We start from the raw sequence: 19,754 nt of genomic DNA on the forward strand, positions 1-19,754 counted from the left end.
ACCCGTCAAGGGAAAGGGGACCACCGAGGTTGATATGGGAGCCTCGACAACAGTGGTGGGGGAGAGCACACCTTTAAACCCCTCAGTGAAGGTGCCCACCCCCTGAAACTGGAGCGGGCTATCCATGTCTCACCGGGAGACCGGAGAATCCAGACAGGTAAAGTGCATGGCCACAGTACCTGTGTCCTGTAGGCCACAGGCAGCCCAGCTCCCAGTCACCGCGGCGACAGGAGAAGGCCCTCGACCTCCGGGCCGGGACTGCTTACGAAAATGTTCAGCTCAGCTGGTTGGAAAGAGTTCGCTTGAGAGCAGGAGGAGTTCCTGAGCTGTTTGGGGAAACAGGGCAGTGTATTTCATGATGAGCCAGGAAAGGTAAACTGCCCACAAGCAGAACCAGATCTCTAGATTTGGAGACGACACCTGGGTTCTTTAAGGCCGGACCTGTGCCTTACGAAAGGAGGAGGTGGGGGTAGAATTGGGTCACTGAGAGAGGGCAGGCATCATCCAGCCAGCGCGACGGGCAGTGTCCATAGTCCCTGGGCTGAAACCAGGTCAGACTATGCACACCTGCGGAGACTACAAATGAACCAGGAACAAGGCCGCCAAGCCCGATAAGTACCACCTCCTACTCCTCAACCCCCTCCCACGGCACCTCCCCATGCCCACACAAAACATGCAACACCTGCCCCTTCACTTACCCTCTCCTCACTGTCCAAGGGCCCAAACACTCCTTTCAAGTGAAGCTGCATTTCACTTGCATTTCCCCCAACTTAGTCTACTTCATTCGTTGCTCCCAATGTGGTCTCCTCTACATTGGAGAGACCAAACGTAAACTGGGCGACCGCTTTGCAGAACACCTGCGGTCTGTCCGCAAGAATGACCCAAACCTCCCTGTCGCTTGCCATTTTAACACTCCACCCTGCTCTCTTGCCCACATGTCCGTCCTTGGCTTGCTGCATTGTTCCAGTGAAGCCCAACGCAAACTGGAGGAACAACACCTCATCTTCAGACTAGGCACTTTACAGCCTTCCGGACTGAATATTGAGTTCAACAACTTTAGGTCGTAAGCTCACGCCCCCATCCCCACCCCCTTTCTGTTTCCCCCTTCCTTTTGTTTTTTCCAATAAATTATATAGATTTTTCTTTTCCGCACTAATTCCATTTTTTTAAAATGTATTTCCACCCATTGTTTATCTCTACTTTTAGCCCTTTTAGTAGACCTTCCCCCACACCCCACCCCCACTAGGTCTATCTGTACCTTCATCCCACCCCACACCCACTAGGTCTATCTGTACCTTAACACCACCCCACCAATACTAAGTCTATCTGTACCTTCAACACACCCCACCCCGCCCACACTAGGTCTATCGGTACCTTCACCCCACCCCACCCCCACTAGGTCTATCTCTACCTTCACCCCACCCCACCCCAACCCAACTAGGTCTATCTGTACCTTCCCCCCACCCCACCCCCACTAGGTCTATCTGTACCTTCACCCCACCCCACCCTACAAGGACTATCTGTACCTTCACCCCACCGACCCCAACTAGGTCTATCTGTACCTTCAACCTCAACCCACCCCCACTAGGTCTATTTGTACCTTCACCCCAACCCACCCCCACTAGGTCTATCTGTACCTTCACCTCACCCCACCCCCACTAGGGCTATCTGTACCTTCACCCCACCCCACCACCACTAGGTCTATCTGTACCTTCAACCCATCCCACCACCACTAGGGCTATCTGTACCTTCCCCCCACCCCACCCCCACTAGGTCTATCTGTACCTTCACCCCACCCCACCCCCACTAGGGCTATCTGTACCTTCACCCCACCTCACCCCCACTAGGTCTATCTGTAACTTCATCCCACCCCACCAATACTAAGTCTATCTGTACCTTCAACACACCCCAACCCACCCCCACTAGGACTATCTGTACCTTCAACCTACCCCGTCCCAACAAGGTCTATCTGTACCTTCACCCCACCCCACACCCACTAGGTCTATCTCTACCTTCACCCCACCCCACCCCCACTAGGTCTATCTGTAACTTCACCACACCCCAACTCAACTAGGGCTATCTGTACCTTTGCCCTACCCCACCCCCACTAGGTCTATCTGTACCTTCACCCCACCCCACTCCCACTAGATCTATCTGTAACTTCGAACCACCCCACCCCCACAAGGACTATCTGTACCTGCACCCTACACAACCCCCATTGTTTCTATCTGTAACTTCACCCCACCCAACCCCCACTAGGGCTAAATTTACCTTCAACCCCACCCCCACTAGGGCTATCTTTTACTTCCTCCCACCCCACCCCCACTTGTTCTTTCTGTACCTTCACCCGACCCCCAATAGGGCTATCTGTACCTTCCCCCCACACCACCACCACTAGGTCTATCTGTACTTTCCCCACAACCCACTACACTAGGACAATCTGTACCTTCACCCCACCCCACTCCAATTAGTTCTAACTGTACCTTCACCCCACCCCACCCCCACAAGTGCTATCTGTACCTTCGCCCAACCCCACTCCCACTAGGTCTATCTGTAAAAGTGAACCACCCCACCCCCAAAAGGACTATCTGTACCTTCACCCCACACCACCCCCACTGTTTCTATCTGTACCTTCACCCCACCCCTCCCCCACCAAGTCTATCTGTACTTTCACCCCACCCCACCCCCATTACGTCTATCTGTACCTTCACCCCACCCCACCACTACTAGGTCTATCTGTACCCTCACCACACCCCACCCCGCCCCCACTAGGTCTATCTGTACCTTCACCCCACCACAACCCCACTAGGGCTATCTGTACCTTCACTGCACCCCACCCCCACTTGGGCTATCTGTACCTTCATCCTACCCCACTCCCACTAGGTCTATCTGTACATTCACACGACCCCACCCCCACTAGGGCTATCTGTACCTTCACCTCAACCCACCCCCAATAGTTCTAACTGTATGTTCACCCCACCCCACCCCGACTAGGTCTATCTGTACCTTCAACCCAAACCACCCCCACTAGGTCTATCTGTACCTTACCCCCAACCCACCCCCACTAGGTCTATCTGTACCTTCACCTCAGCCCACCCCCACTAGGGCTATCTGTACCTTCACCCCACCCCACCCCCACTAGGGCTATCTGTACCTTCACCCCACCCCACCCCCGCTAGGTATATCTGAACCTTCCCCCCACCCCACCCCCAATAGATCTATCTGTACCTTCACACCACCCCACCCCCACTAGGTCTATCTGCACCTTCCCCCCACCCCACCGCCACTAGGGCTATTAGTACCTTCACCCCACCCCACCCCCACAAGACCATCTGTACCTTCACCCCACCCCACCCCCACTAGGTCTATCTGTACATTAACCCCACTCCACCCCCACAAGATTATCTGTACCTTCTCCCCACCCCACCCCCTCTAGGGCTATCTGTAACTTCCCCCACCCCACCCCCACCTGGTCTATCTGTACCTTCACGCCACCTCCACTAGGGCTAGCTGTACGTACCCACCACCCCACCCCCACTAGGTCTATCTGTACCTTCACCCCACCCCACCCCCACTAGGTCTATCTGTACCTTCACCCCACCCCACTCCCACTAGGGCTATCTGTAATTTCGTCCCCACCCCACCCCCACTAAGGCTAAATGTACCTTCACCCCCAACCCAATAGGTCTATCTGTACCTTCCCCACAACCCACTCCACTAGGACAATCTGTATCTTCCCCCCACCCCACACCCATTAGTTCCACCTGTACCTTCACTCCACCCTACCCCCACTAAGTCTATCTGTACCTTAACCCCACCCCACCAATACTTTGTCTATCTGTACCTTCACCACACCCCACCCCACACACACTAGGTCTATCTGTAAGTTCACCACACCCCACCCCCAATAGGGCTATCTGTACCTACACCCCACCCCACCCCCACTAGGGCTATCTGTACCTACACCCCACCCCACCCCCACTAGGACAATCTGTACCTTCCCCCCACCCCACTCCAATTAATTCTATCTGTACCTTCACCCACCCCACGCCCACAAGTGCTATCTGTACCTTCACCCCACCCCACCCCCACTAGGACTATCTGTACCTTCACCCCACCCCATTCGCACTAGGTCTATCGGTAAAAGCGAACCACCCCACCCCACAAGGACTATCTGCACATTACCCCCACCCCACTCCCAGTAGGGCTACCTGTAACTTCACCCCACCCCACCCCTACTAGGTCTATATGTACATTCACCCCACCCCAGCCCCACAAGGTCTATCTATACCTTCATCCCACCCCACCCCCACTAGGTCTATCTGTGCCTTCACCCCACCCCACCCCCACTAGGTCTATCTGTAACTTCACCCCACACCACCCCCACTTGGTCTACCTGTACCTTCCCCCCATCCCCACTAGGTCTATCTGTACCTTCAACCCACCCCATCCCAACTAGGTCTATCTGTACCTTCACCCCACCCCCACCCCCACTAGGTCTATCTGTACCTTCCCCCCACCCCACTCCCACTAGGTCAATCTGTATCTTCACCCCACCCCACCCCATTAGAGCTATCTGTACCTTCACCCCACCCCACCCCCACTAGGTCAATCTGTATCTTCACCCCACCCCACCCCACTAGGTCTATTTGTATCTTCACCCCACCCCACCCCCACTAGGTCAATCTGTACTTTCACCCCACCCCACCCCCACTAGGGCTATCTGTACCTTCACCCCACCCCCACCCCCACTAGGGCTATCTGTACCTTCACCCCACCCCACCCCTACTAGGTCTATCTGTACCTTCACCACCACCGCCACTCCCACTAGGGCTATCTGTACCTTCACCCCCACCCCACCCCCACTAGGTCTATCTGTACCTTCACACCACCCCACCCCCACTAGCGCTATCTGTGCCTTCACCCCACCCCACCCCCACTAGGGCTATCTGTACCTTCCCCACAACCTCACCCCCACTAGGGCTATCTGTACCTTCACCCCACCCCACCCCCATTAGGGCTATCTGTACCTTCACCCCACCCCACCCCCACTAGGGCTATCTGTACCTTCCCCACAAACTCACCCCCACTAGGGCTATCTGTACCTTCACCCCACCCCACCCACACTAGGTCTATCTATACCTTCCCCCCATCCCACCCCCAGTAGTGCTCTCTGTACACTCACTCCACCCCACCCCAACTAGGGCTATCTGTACCTTCACGCCACCCTACACCACCCCCATTAGGTCTACCTGTACATTCACCCCACCCCCACTAGGTCTATCTGTACCTTCACCCCACCCCACCCCCACTAGGACTATCTGTACCTTCACCCCACCCCACCCCATTAGGTCCATCTGTACCTTCCTCCCCAACGAACCCCCACTCGGTCTATGTTTACCTTCAGCCCACCTCAACCCCACTAGGTCTATCTGTACATTCACTCCACATCACCCCACCCCCACTATGTTTATCTGTAACTTCACTCACCCCATACACACTAGGGCTATCTGTGCCTTCACCCCACCCCATCCCCACTAGGCCTATCTGTACCTTCCCCCCACCCCACCCCCACTAGGTCTATCTGTACCTTCCCCCCACCCCACCCCCACTATGTCTATCTGTACCTTCACCCCACCCCACCCCCACTAGGACTATCTCTACATTCACCCCACCCCACCCCCACTAGGTCTATCTGTACCTTCACCCCACTCCACCCCCACTAGGGCTATCTGTACCTTCACCCCACCCCACCCCCACTAGGTCTATCTGTACCTTCACCCCACCCCACCCCCACTAGGACTATCTCTACATTCACCCCACTCCACCCCACTAGGTCTATCTGTACCTTCAACACCCTCCCCCCCACCACACCCACTAGGTCTATCTGTACCTTCACCAAAACCCACCCCCACTAGGGCTATCTGTACCTTCACCCCAATCCATTCCCACTAGGTCTATCTGTACCTTCACCCCACACCACCCTCACTAGGTCTATTTTTGCCTTCACCCCACACCACCCCCATTAGGTCAATCTGTACCTTCAACCCACCCCAACCCCACTTGGTCTATCTGTACCTTCCCCCCACCCCACCCCCACTAGTTCTATCTGTACCTTCCTCCCCACACAACCCCCACTCGTCTATGTTTACTTTCAACCCACCTCACCCCCACTAGGGCTATCTGTACCTTCACCCCACCCCAACCCCACTAGGTCTATCTGTACCTTCCCCCCACCCCACCCCCACTAGGTCTATCTGTACCTTTCTCCCCACCCAATCCCCACTCGTCTATGTTTACCTTCAACCCACCCCACCCCCACTAGGTCTATCTGTACCTTCACTCCACCCCACCCCCACTAGGACTATCTGTACCTTCACCCCACCCCACCCCCACTAGGTCTATCTGTACCTTCACCCCCACCCCACCCCCACTAGGTCTATCTGTACCTTCACCCCACCCCACCCCGACTAGGACTATCTGTACCTTCACCCCACCCCACCCCCACTAGGTCTATCTGTACCTTCACGCCACCCCACCCCCACTAGGTCTATCTGTACCTTCACCCCACCCCACCCCATTAGGTCTATCTGTACCTTCCTCCCCACCGAACCCCCACTCGGTCTATGTTTACCTTCAACCCACCTCAACCCCACTTGGTCTATCTGTACCTTCCCCCCACCCCACCCCCACTAGTTCTATCTGTACCTTCCTCCCCACACAACCCCCACTCGTCTATGTAACCCCTATCTGTAACTTAACCCCACGCCAACCACACTTGGGCTATCTGTACCTTCACCCCACCCGACCCCCACTAGGTCTATCTGTACCTTCACCCCACCCCACCCCCACTAGGTCTATCTGTACCTTCACCCCACCCCACCCCCACTAGGTCTATCTGTACCTTCCCACCACCCCACCCCATCTAGGTCTATCTGTACCTTCACCCCACCCCATCCCCACTAGGGCTATCTGTACCTTCCCCCCACCCCACCCCCACTAGGTCTATCTGTGCCTTCACCCCAACCCATTCCCATTAGGTCTATCTGAAACTTCACCACACCCTACCCCACTAGGCCTATCTGTAATTTCCCCCCACCCCACACCCTCTAGGTCTATCTGTAAGTTACACCCACCCCATCCACACTTGGGCTATCTGTACCTTACCCCCATCCCACTCCCACTAGTTCTATCTGTACCTTCACCCTACCCCAATCCCACTAGATCTATCTGTACCTTCACCCCACCCAACCCCCCACCAGGGCTATCTCTAAATTCCCCCCACCCCACCTCCACTAGGGCTATGTGTACCTTCACCTCACCCCAACACCAGTAGGGCTATCTGTACCTTCACCCCACTTCACACCACTAGGTCTATCTGTACCTTCACCCCACCCCACCCCCTCTATGTCTATCTGTAACTTAACCGCACTCCATCCACACTTGGGCTATCTGTACCTTCCCCCCACCCCACTCCGACTAGATCTATCTGTACCTTCACCCCAACCCACCCCCACTACGGCTATCTGTACATTCACCCCACCCCACCCCACCCCACTAGGTCTATCTGTAACTTCACCCCACCCCACCCCCACTAGGTCTATCTGTAACTTCACCCCACCCCACCCCCACTAGGGCTATCTGTACCTTCACCCCACCCCACCCCTACTAGGTCTATCTGTAAATTCACACCACCCCACCCCCCTAGGGCTATCTGTAACTTCACTCCACCCCACCCCCACTAGGGCTATCTGTAACTTAACCGCACTCCATCCACACTAGGGCTATCTGTACATTCACCCCACCCCACCCCACTAGGTCTATCTGTAAATTCACACCACCCCACCCCCCTAGGGCTATCTGTACCTTCACCCCACCCCACCCCCACTAGGTCTATCGGTACCTTCCCCCCAACCCACCCCCACTATGTCTATCTGTAACTTCAACTCACTCCATACACACTAGGGCTATCTGTGCCTTCACCCCAACCCATTCCCATTAGGTCTATCTGTAACTTCACCACACCCTGCCCCACTAGGCCTATCTGTACCTTCCCCCCACCCCACCCCTACAAGGTCTATCTGTGCCTTCACCCCACTCCACCCCACCCCCACTAGGTCTATCTGTAAGTTACACCCACCCCATCCACACTTGGGCTATCTGTACCTTACCCCCATCCCACTCCCACTAGATCTATCTGTACCTTCACCCTACCCCAATCCCACTAGATCTATCTGTACCTTCACCCCAGCCCCCCCACCAGGGCTATCTCTAAATTCCCCCCACCCCACCTCCACTAGGGCTATCTGTACCTTCACCCCACCGACCCCAACTAGGTCTATCTGTACCTTCAACCTCAACCCACCCCCACTAGGTCTATTTGTACCTTCACCCCAACCCACCCCCACTAGGTCTATCTGTACCTTCACCCCACCCCACCCCCACTAGGTCTATCTGTACCTTCACCCCACCCCACCCCCACTAGGTCTATCTGTACCTTCACCCCACCCCACCCCCACTAGGTCTATCTGTACCTTCACCCCACCCAACCCCCATTAAGACTATCTGTACCTTCATCACACACCGCCCCTCCCCCACTAGGGCTATCTGTACCTTCACCCCACCCCACCCCCACTAGTTCTATCTGTACCTTCACCCCAACCCCCTCCCACTAGGACTATCTGTACCTTCACCCCACCCCACCCCCACTAGGTCCATCTGTACCTTCCTCCCCACCCAACCCCCACTCAGTCTATGTTTACCTTCAACCCACCTCACCCCCACAAGCTCTATCTGTACCTTCACCCGACCCACACTGGGTCTATCTGTACCTTCACCCCACCCCACCCCCACTAGGTCTATCTGTACCTTCCCCCCACCCCACCCCCTCTAGGTCTCTCTGTACCTTCACCCCACTCCAACCCCACTAGGACTATCTGTACCTTCACCCCACCCCACCCCTCCCCCACTAGGGCTATCTGTACCTTCACCCCACCCCACGCCCACTAGGTCTATCTGTACCTTCACCCCACCCCACCCCCACTAGGTCTATCTGTACCTTCACCCCACCCCACCCCACCCCCTCTAGGTCTATCTGTATCTTCCCCCCACCCCACCCCCACTAGGGCTATCTGTACATTCACACCACCCCACCCCCAATAAGTCTATCTGTACCTTCACACCACCACACCCCCACTAGGTCTATCTGTACCTTCACCCCACCCCACCCCCACTAGGGTTATTTGTATCTTCACCCCAACCCACCCCCACTAGGTCTATCTGTACCTTCACCCCACCCCACTCCCACTAGGGTTATTTGTATCTTCACCCCACCCCACCCCCACTAGGGCTATCTGTACCTTCACCCCACCCCACCCCCACTAGGTCTACCTGTACGTTCACCCCACCCCACACCACTAGGGCTATCTGTACCTTCACCCACACCCCACCCCCACTAGGTCTATCTGTACCTTCACCCCACCCCACCCCCACTAGGGCTATCTGTAGCTTCAACCCACCTCAACCCCACTAAGCCTATCTGTACCTTCACCCCACCCCACCCCCACTCGGTCTATCTGTACCTTCCCCCCACACCATCCCCACTAGGGCTATCTGTACCTTCACCCCACCCCACCCCCACTAGGTCTATCTGTACCTTCACCCCACCCCACACCCACTAGGTCTATCTGTACCTTCACCCCACCCCACACCCACTAAGTCTATCTGTACCTTCTCTCCACCCCACCCCCACTAGGACTATCTGTACCTTCACCCCACCCCAACCCACCCCCACTAGATCTATCTGTACCTTCTCCCCACCCCACCCTCACTCGGTCTATCTGTACCTTCACCCCACCACACCCCCACTAGGCTTATCTGTACCTTCCCCCCACCCCACCCCCACTAGGTCTATCTGTACCTTCACTGCACCCCACCCCCTCTAGTTCTTTCTGTACCTTCACCCCACCCCACCCCCACCAGGTCTATCTGTACCTTCCCCACAACCCCACCCCCTCTAGGGCTATCTGTACCTTCACCCCACCCCCACCCCCACTAGGTCTATCTGTACCTTCACCCCCCCCCCACCCCCACTAGGTCTATCTGTACCTTCACCCCACCCCACCCCCTCTAGGTCTATCTGTACCTTCACCCTACCCCACCCCCTCTAGGTCTATCTGTACCTTCACCCCTCCCCACCCCCACTAGGTCTATCTGTACCTTCCCCCACCCCACCCCCACTAGGTCTATCTGTACCTTCACCCCACCCCACCCCCACCAGGTCTATCTGTACCTTCCCCACAACCCCACCCCCTCTAGGGCTATCTGTACCTTCACCCCACCCCCACCCCCTCTAGGTCTATCTGTACCTTCACCCCACCCCCACCCCCACTAGGTCTATCTGTACCTTCACCCCACCCCACCCCCTCTAGGTCTATCTGTACCTTCACCCCACCCCACCCCCTCTAGGTCTATCTGTACCTTCACTCCACCCCACCCCCTCTAGGTCTATCTGTACCTTCCCCCACCCCACCCCCACTAGGTCTATCTGTACCTTCACCCCACCCAATCCCCCACTAGGTCTATCTGTACCTTCCCCCCACCCCACCCCCACTAGGTCTATCTGTACCTTCACCCCATCCCACCCCCACTAGGGCTATCTGTACCTTGCTCGTCCTGCTTTCTACCCTTAATTAGCACGTTCCTTAGATAATATCACCACCTCCAACACCTCTTTGTCCTTTTTTCTGTGACATCTTTTGGTTATCTCCACCTCTCACTGGCTGCTTGTCCCAACAATACCACCCCCCCCCCCAGACACCCCCTTAAACCAGCTTATATTTCACCCCTTTTCTATTTATCCTTGGTGCTGTTGAAGCGTCACACGGACTCGAAACGTTAACTGTCTCCCTCTCCGCAGATGCTGCCAGACCTGCTGAGTTTTTCCCAGATATTTTTGGTTGTGTTTTGGATTTCCAGCGTCCGCAGTTTTTTGCTTTTATCTTAAACTTTACAAGATAGTCCCAGTTTGCCACTGTCTCCGCTGCCTGTTTCAGCTCCACTGCGCCCGTGGGAGTGTCCTGGTCGACCCATGGGTTAGACGGCCTGCAGGTTAGGGAGGTCCATTCTTAGGGACCATGATTTTACTGATCATAGGCGCTCCCTCTTGGTGGATGGACGTGTATGGAGTTAGATGGCCAACATCGGGGGCAACAATTGAATAGATGCCCCTTGAGTGTGTGCACATGACCTACCAAGGACCATTGTTTTGGATACAGGTACTGTCCTCACTAGCCCAGAGTTCCAGAGATTCGTGAGTTTCAAAGGGGTTAAGCATGTTAAAGCAGCACCTCGTCATGCCCCATCCGATGGGTTTGCCGAAAGAGCAGAAAGAGCTGCGCTAACCTTCAAGCCGGGAATGAGGAGGTTACGAGGAGGTGCTCTAGATACTCTCCCTTCCCACTGTCTTCTCAATGACTACAATTTTCCTCAAGCAACGATGGGTTCAACACTGTCTGAACCACTGATGGAACACAGCCTTCGCACAAGGTGAAGTCTGGTGTTTCCAAACTCAGAGGGAGAGGGAGAGGGAAGAACCAGCCTGGCCAGAGGGAGAATCACGGTATTCACAGTGTCGGAGGGTCAGTACTGAGGGAGTGCCGCACTGTCGGAGGGTCAGTACTGAGGGAGTGCTGCACTGTCGGAGGGTCAGTACTGAGAGAGTGCTGCACTGTCGGAGGGTCAGTACTGAGGGAGTGCTGCACTGTCAGAGGTTCAGTACTGAGGGAGTGCTGCACTGTCGGAGGGTCAGTACTGAGGGAGTGCCGCACTTTTGGAGGGTCAGTACTGAGGGAGTGCCGCACTGTAGGAGGGTCAGTACTGAGGGAGTGCCGCACTGTCGGAGGGTCTGTGCTGAGGGAGTGCCGCACTGTGGGAGGGTCAGTACTGAGGGAGTGCTGCACTGTCGGAGGGTCAGTACTGAGGGAGAGCTGCACTGTCGGAGGGTCAGTACTGAGGGAGTGCTGCACAGTGGGAGGGTCAGTGCTGAAGGAGTGCCGCACTGTCGGAGGGTCAGTACTGAGGGAGTGCCGCACTGTCGGAGGGTCAGTACTGAGGGAGTGCCGCACTGTCGGAGGGTCAGTACTGAGAGAGTGCGGCACTGTGGGAGGGTCAGTACTGAGGGAGTGCCGCACTGTCGGAGGGTCAGTACTGAGGGAGTGCTGCACTGTCAGCGGGTCAGTACTGAGGGAGTGCCGCACTGTCAGAAGGTCAGTACTGAGGGAGTGTTGCACTGTCAGAGGTCAGTACTGAGGGATTGCTGCACTTTCAAATATTTACTGCGGCAGAGACAGTTTCCGTGTGGAATTTTGGAAGAGGACCTAGCTGGGTACTGGACCCTTGTCATTCCCAGTGGAAGTTGGGAATGGAATTGTTCAAAAACATATGGATGATCTAAGGAGTAGAGAGACATTCCAACAACCAGCTATTCCGCCTGTAATTGATGTCAAACCTTTAACCCTGAGGTGCCTGACTGACTGAGAATAGACATACCTGATGTCTGTGTTGAATTACCTAACCCTGAACTGCTGCTGCCTAAGGATCCCTGATGCTGCAGTTCCTGATCATGTCGATCCAGTGGAGTAATCTCAAGTGGTAGAGCTACCTTGCTCTAACCAGATTAGAAATCCACCTTAGAGGCTTAATCTTTAATTGCAGGACCTGTGTACATATATATATGTTGTGGATTAAAATATTCTTTGTACATAGGAAATTAAAACAAATTAAAGGGGGAGGAAAGGTAGTGATTGGAGGTATAACCTTTCCAATTGCTTTTAGGGATCATGTGATTGTACTCCAAATCAGCCCTAAGAATGGGTGGTCCAGGGGGTGGAGCTTTCTAGTCATGGACCTGGTTCAAGCATGTAACTTCTAAAAGAACTCTGACATACAGTTATCTATTACAACTGAGAAACCTGTCCAGTACATCAAGTTCATTACAGAGAGAGAGAGACAGAGAGAGAGAGAGAGAGACAGAGAGAGAGAGACAGAGAGAGAGAGAGAGAGAGAGATAGACAGAGAGAGACAGAGACAGAGAGAGAGAGAGAGAGAGAGAGAGAGACAAAGAGAGAGGGAAAGAGAGCAAGAGAAAGAGTGAGAGAGAGAGACAGGCAGATGGACAGAGAGGGAGTGAGTAAGAAATCAGAGAGAGAGAGAGGCAGAGAGAGACAAAGAGGGAGACAGAAAGAGAGGCAGTGACAGAAATGCAGAGAGAGAAACACAGAGGCAGAGTTGGGAGTGTGTCACTGTGAGGGTGGCATTCTAAGTGCGTAACATTATATGTGTGTGTGTCATCATGTAAGTGCGTCAGTGTGAATGTGTGAGCATGAGTGTATGTATCATTGTGTCTCTGTCAATGTGTGTACATCACTGTGTGAGTCTGTCAGTGTTAGTGCATCAATGTGTGAGTTTATCAGTGTGTGAGTGCATCAGTGTGAGTGTGAGAGTGTAACAATGTGTATGTGTGAGTGTGAAAATGTGTGAGTGCGTTGCTGTATATGAATGTATGAACGTGTAAGTGTGTGAGTCTATGAGAATGTGGGGTGTGTCAGTGTATCAACGTGTGTGTGAGTATGTGTATGCCTGTGTGTGAGACTGTGCGTGAGTGCATGTGTGTGTATGTGTGTGAGTGAGTGTGTGTGTGTCTGTGTAAGTGTGCATGTGTGAGTGTGTGTGTGCATGTGTGTGTTTGTGTGTGAGAGTATGTGTGTGTTAGAGTGTTTGTGTGTTTGTGTGAGTGTGTATGTGAGTGCACCAGTGTGAATCATTGTCAGTGCTTGAATAATTTTGTGCAAGTATTTTGCTGTTTGTGTCACTATGAGCGCGCCAGTATGAATCTATCAGTATGAGTGTGTCTGTGTGAGTGTGTATCATTGTGTTACTGTGTCAGTGTTAGTGTGTCAGCATGATCGTGTTATTGTGAGTGTGCATGGGTGTCTGTGAAATTGCTTCAGTGTTTGAGTGCATCTGTGCAAGTGTACCAGTGAGCGACATTGTGAGTGTGTCAATGTGAGGGAATGTCATTGTGAGTGTGAGTCATTTTGTGTAAGTGTGTTAGTGTTTTATTGTGTTACTATGAAGGCGTCAATTTGTGGTTGTGTCAACGAGTGAGTATGTTTATGTGAGTGTGTCATTGTATGACTCTGTCAGTGTTAGAGTGGCACTGTGTATGTCAGCACATGTGTGTGTGTCAATGTGTCAGTGTATGTCTCAGTGTGAGTGTGCCAGTGCGTGAGTGTGTCAGTGTGTGTCAGTGAGGATGTGTCAGTGTGAGTATGTCAGTGTGAGTATGCCTGTGTGAGTGTGTCTGGGTGTGAGTGTGTCAAGGTGTGAGTGTGTCAGTGTGTGTGTGTGTCATTGTGAATGTGTCAGTGTGTGAGTGTGTCAGTGTGTGTTTCAGGGTGTGAGTGTGTTAGGGTGTGAGTGTGTCAGTTTGAGCGTGTCAGGGTATGAGTGTGTCAGCATGAGTGTGTCAGTGTGAGTGTTTCCGGGTGTGAGTGTGTCACTGTGAATGTGTCAGTTTTTGAATGTGTCAGTGTGAGTACATCATGGTGTGAGTGTGTCAGGGTGTGCATGTGTAAGTGTGAGTGTGTCAGTGTGAGTGTGTCAGTGTAAGTGTGTCAGGATGTGAGTGTGTCAGTGTGAGTGTATCAGGGTGCGTGTGTGTCACTGTGAGTGTGTCAGGGTGGGTGTGTCAGTGTGAGTGTGTCAGTGTGCATGTGTGTCATTGCGAATGTGTCAGTGTGTGTGTCAGAGTGTGAGAGTGTCAGTGTGTATGTGTCAGAGTGTGAGTGTTTCAGGGTGTGAGTGTGTTAGGGTGTGAGTGTGTCATTGTGAATGTGTCAGGGTGTGTGTCAGAGTGTGAGGGTGTCAGTGTGTATGTGTCAGAGTGTGAGTGTTTCAGGGTGTGAGTGTTTCAGGGTGTGAGTTTTTCAGGGTGTGAGTGTTTTAGGGTGTGAGTATGTCAGGGTGTGAGTGTGTCACTGTGTGTGTGTCAGTGTGAGTGTGTCAGTGTGAGTGAGTCAGTGTGTGTGTCAGAGCATGAGTGTGTCAGTGTGATTGTGTCAGGGTGTGTGTGTCAGGGTGTGTATGTCAGTGTGAGTGTGTCAGTGTAAGAGTGTCAGGTTGTGAATGTGTCAGGGAGTGAGTGTGTCACGTGAGTGTGACCGGGCATGTGTGTCAGTGAGGATGTGGCAGTGTGAGTGCATCAGGGTGTGAGTGTGTCAGTGTGAATGTGCTGTGTGAGTGTGTCAGGGTGTGATTGTGTCTATGTGAGTGTGTCAAGGTGTGAGTGTGTCAGTGTGTAAGTATGTCAGTGTGTGTGTGTGTCAGGGTGTGATTGTGTCAGTGTGAGTGTGTCAGGCTGTGAGTGTGTCAGGGAGAATGTGTGTCAGTGTGAGTGTGTCAGGGTGTGAGTGTGTCACTGTGAGTGTGTAAGTGTGAGTGTGTCAGAGTGAGTGTGTCAGTGTGAGTGTGTCAGGGTGTGAATGTGTCAGGGTGTGAATGTGTCAGTGTGAGTGTGTCAGTGTGTGTGCATTAGGATGGGAGTGTGTCAGTGTGAGTGTATCAGGGTGTGAGTGTGTCAGTGTGAGTGCATCAGGGTGTGAGTATGTCAGTGTGAGTGTGTCAGTGTGAGTGCATCAGGGTGTGAGTATGTCAGTGTGAGTGTGTCAGTGTGAGTGTGTCAGGGTGTGAGTGTGTCGGGGTGTGAGTGTGTCCGGGTGAGGATGTTAGTGGGTGTGTGTGTCAGTGCGTGTGTCAGAGTTTGAGTGTGTCAGTATGTGTGTCAGAGTGTGAGTATTTCAGGGTGTCAATGTGTTAGGGTGTGAGTGTGTCAGTGTGTGTCAGTGAGGATGTGTCAGTGTGAGTGTGTCAGTGTGAGTATGCCTGTGTGAGTGTGTCAGGGTGTGAGTTGGAACGTGAGTGTATCGGGGTGTGAGTGTGTCAGCGTGAGTGTGTCGGGGTGTGAGTGTGTCACTGTGAGTGTGTCAAGGTGTGTGTTTGTCAGTGTGAGTGTGTTAGTGTGAGTGAGTCAGTGTGAGTTAGTCAGAGCATTAGTGTGTTAGTGTGATTGTGTCTGGTTGTGAGAGTGTAAGGGTGTCAGTGAGAGTGTGTCAGCGTGAGTATGTCAGGGTGAGTGTGTCCGCGTGAGTGCGTCCGCGTGAGTGTATCAGTGTGAGTGTGTCAGGGTGTGTGTGTCTGGGTGTGAGTGTGTCAGTGTGTGTGTCAGATTGTGAGTGTGTCAGGGTGTGAGTGTGTGAGTGTGTCAGTGAGAGTGTGTCAGTGTGAGTGTGTCAGTGTGTGTGTGTGTCAAGGTGTGAGTGTGTCAGTGTGAGTGTGTGTGTGAGTGGCAGATTGTGAGTGTGTCAGGGTGTGAGTGTGTTAGTGTGTCAGTGAGAGTGTGTCAGTGTGAGTGTGTCAGTGTGTGTGTGTGTGTGTGTGTGTGTCAGGATGCGAGTGTGTCAGTGTGAGTGTGTATGTGTGTGTGTCAGAATGAGTGTGTCAGTGTGTGAGTGTGTCAGTGCGTGTATGTCAGTATGTTAATGTGTCAGAGTGTGAGTGTGTCACGGTGTGAGTGTGTCAGGGTGTGAGTTTGTCAGTTTGAGTGTGTGTGTGTGAGTGTGTCAGTGTGTGACTGTGTCAGTGTGTGTCTGGGTGTGAGTGTCAGTGTGTGACTGTGTCAGTGTGTGTGTCTGGGTGTGAGTGTCAGTGTGTGAGTGTGTCAGTGTGTCAGTGTGAGTGTGCCAGTGTGTGAGTGTGTCAGGGTGTGAGTGTGTCAGGGTGTGAATGTGTCAGTGTGTGAGTGTGAGTGTGTGAGTGTGTGAATGTGTCAGTGTGAGTGTGTCAGTGTGAATGTGTCAGGGTGTGAGTGTGTCAGTGTGTGACTGTGTCAGTGTGTGTGTCTGGGTGTGAGTGTCAGTGTGTGACTGTGTCAGTGTGTGTGTCTGGGTGTGAGTGTCAGTGTGTGAGTGTGTCAGTGTGTCAGTGTTAGTGTGCCAGTGTGTGACTGTGTCAGTGTGTGTGTCTGGGTGTGAGTGTCAGTGTGTGGCTGTGTCAGTGTGTGTGTCTGGGTGTGAGTGTCAGTGTGTGAGTGTGTCAGTGTGAGTGTGTCAGTGTGTCAGTGTGAGTGTGCCAGTGTGTGAGTGTGTCAGGGTATGAGTGTGTCAGTGTGAGTGGGTCAGTGTGAATGTGTCTGGGTGTGATTGTGTCAGTGTGTGAGTGCGTCAGTGTGAGTTTGTCAGGGTGTGAGTGTGTCAGGGTGTGAGTGTGTCAGTGTGAGAGTGTCAATGTGAGTGAGTCAGTGTGAGTGTGTCAGGTTGTGAGTGTGTCTGATTGTGAGGGTCAGGGTGTGAGTGTGTGAGTGTGACTGTGTCAGTGTGTGTGTCTGGGTGTGAGTGTCAGTGTGTGAGTGTGTCAGTGTGAGTGTGTCAGGGTGGGAGTATGTCAGTGTGATTGTGTCAGTGTGTGTGTGTCAATGTGTAAGTGTGTCAGTGTGAGTGGGTCAGTGTGATTGTGTCAGTGTGTGAGTGTGTCAGGGTGTGAGTGTGTCAGTGTGAGTGTGTCAGTGGGAGTGTGTCAGTGTGAGTGTGTCAGTGTGTGAGTGTGTCAGTGTGAGTGTGTCAGTGTGTGAGTGTGTCAGTGTGAGTGAGTCAGTGTGTCAGTGCGAGTGTGTCAGTGTGTGAGTGTGTCAGGGTGTGAGTGTGTCTGGGTGTGAGTGTGTCTGGGTGTGAGTGTGTCAGTGTGAGTGTGCCAGTGTGAGCTTGTCAGATTGTGAGTGTGTCAGGGTGTGACTGTATCACTGTGAGTGTGTCAGTGTGAGTGTGTCGGGGTGTGAGTGTGTCAGTGTGATTGTGTCAGTATATAACTGTGTCAGTGAGTGTGTCAGTGAGTGTGACAGGGTGAATGTGTCTGGGTGTGATTGTGTCAGTGTGTGTGTCAGTGTGAGTGTGTCAGTGTGTCAGTGTGCATGTGTCAGTGCGAGTATGTCAGGGTGTGAGTGTGTCCACATGAGTGTGTCCGTGTGAGTGTGTCAGGTTGTGAGTGTGTCAGTGTGAGTGTGTCAGGGTGTGAGTGTGTCAGTATGACTGTGTCAGTGTGTGAGTGTGTCAGTGTGAGTGTGTGAATATGTCAGTGTGAGTGTGTCAATGTGAGTGTGTCAGTGTGAGTGTGTCGGGGTGTGAGTGTGTCAGTGTGATTGTGTCAGTGTGTGAGTGTGTCAGTGTGATTGTGTCAGTGTGAATGTGTCAGTGTGAGTGTGTAAGGGTGAGTGTGTCAGGGTGAATGTGTCAGTGAGTGTGTCAGGGTGAGTGTGTCAGCGAGTGTGTCAGTGTAAGTGTGTCAGGATGAGTGTGTCAGTGAGTGTGTCAGGGTGAGTGTGTCAGTTTGAGTGTGTCAGGTGAGTGTGTCAGTGAGTGTGTCAGAGTGAGTGTGTCAGGGTGTGAGTGTGTCAGTGTGAGTGTGTCAGTGTGTGTCAGGGTGTGAATGTGTCAATGTGAGTGTGTCAGGGTCTGAGTGTGTCAGTTTGAGTGTGTCAGTGAGTGTGTCAGTGTCAGTGTGTCTGGGTGAGTGTGTCAGTGAGTGTGTCAGTGAGTGTGTCAGGGTGAGTGTGTCAGTGAGTGTGTTAGTGTGTGTCAGTGAGTGTGTCAGTTAGTGTGTCAGTGAGTGTGTCAGTGTGAGTGTGTCAGTGAGTGTGTCAGGGTGAGTGTGTCAGTGAGTGTGTCAGTGTGAATGTGTCAGTGTGAGTGTGTAAGGGTGAGTGTGTCAGTGAGTGTGTCAATGCGAGTGTGTCAGGGTGAATGTGTCAGTGAGCGTGTCAGGGTGAGTGTGTCAGCGAGTGTGTCAGTGTAAGTGTGTCAGGATGAGTGTGTCAGTGAGTGTGTCAGGGTGAGTGTGTCAGTTTGAGTGTGTCAGGGTGAGTGTGTCAGTGAGTGTGTCAGGGTGAGTGTGTCAGTGAGTGTGTCAGTACAGCAGTCCCTTACCTGTCGTGTCAGGAGCACGGCTGCATCGTACGTCACCGTTGACCACTCAGGCCTGGCCCGCATCTGCTGCTGCCAATGGCAGAAGTTGTGGAGCGTGCGCTGTGCCTCCTGCAGGACCTCGGGCCCCTCGCTGTCGCCGTGAAGGACCAGCGTCTTGGTGACGGCCAGCCTCACGTCGCTGGCCAGGGACGGGTGCCGGTACAGCCGGTCAGCGGCGGCCAAGAGCACCAGCAGGTACTGGCTGATGTCGGGGCCCAGCGCCCGGTACAGGCTGGCGTCCGCCACCACCAGCAGCTCCACGTGCCGCGTCCTGGAGACCGAGCGGCTCCTCCTGCGGCCGGGCAGAGGGGGTGTCTCTCCGCCCGCCTGGCACCGCGGCATCGGAGAACCCGGCCGGGCACTGCCGCCCGCTGCAGCCAGCGCCAAGGGGAGCAGGAGGAGGGGCACGCTCAGCATGGGAGACCCGGCGACAGTGACCAACCCCCCCCCACCGCACCAACCCCGGCACAACGCCATCAAGGGGCAATCGTCTAGCCCCAGCTGCCCTTGGAGACCCTCGACGCAAGCAGAGGGAGCGAGGCGGAGGGAAGGGGAGGCAGAGGGAGCGAGGCAGAGGGAAGGGGAGGCAGAGGGAGCGAGGCGGAGGGAAGGGGAGGCAGAGGGAGCGAGGTGGAGGGAAGGGGAGGCCGAGGGAGCGAGGAGGAGGGAAGGGGAGGCCGA

The 19,754-nt window shown here is 53.9% G+C and overlaps 1 protein-coding gene across 1 annotated transcript in view; it reads right to left on the reverse strand.

Annotated features, from left to right (window-relative positions):
- LOC121273475 (A disintegrin and metalloproteinase with thrombospondin motifs 5-like) overlaps positions 1-19,490 on the reverse strand; it is a 302,366-nt gene extending 282,876 nt beyond the window's left edge. Inside the window, exon 1 of the mRNA XM_041180638.1 lies at positions 19,035-19,490. Coding sequence (XP_041036572.1) covers positions 19,035-19,490 — 456 coding nt within the window. The remainder of the gene's footprint in view (positions 1-19,034) is intronic.
- Between the last annotated feature and the right edge of the window lie 264 nt (positions 19,491-19,754).

Source organism: Carcharodon carcharias, assembly GCF_017639515.1.
Source record: "Carcharodon carcharias isolate sCarCar2 chromosome 24 unlocalized genomic scaffold, sCarCar2.pri SUPER_24_unloc_1, whole genome shotgun sequence".
NCBI lineage: Eukaryota > Metazoa > Chordata > Chondrichthyes > Lamniformes > Lamnidae > Carcharodon > Carcharodon carcharias.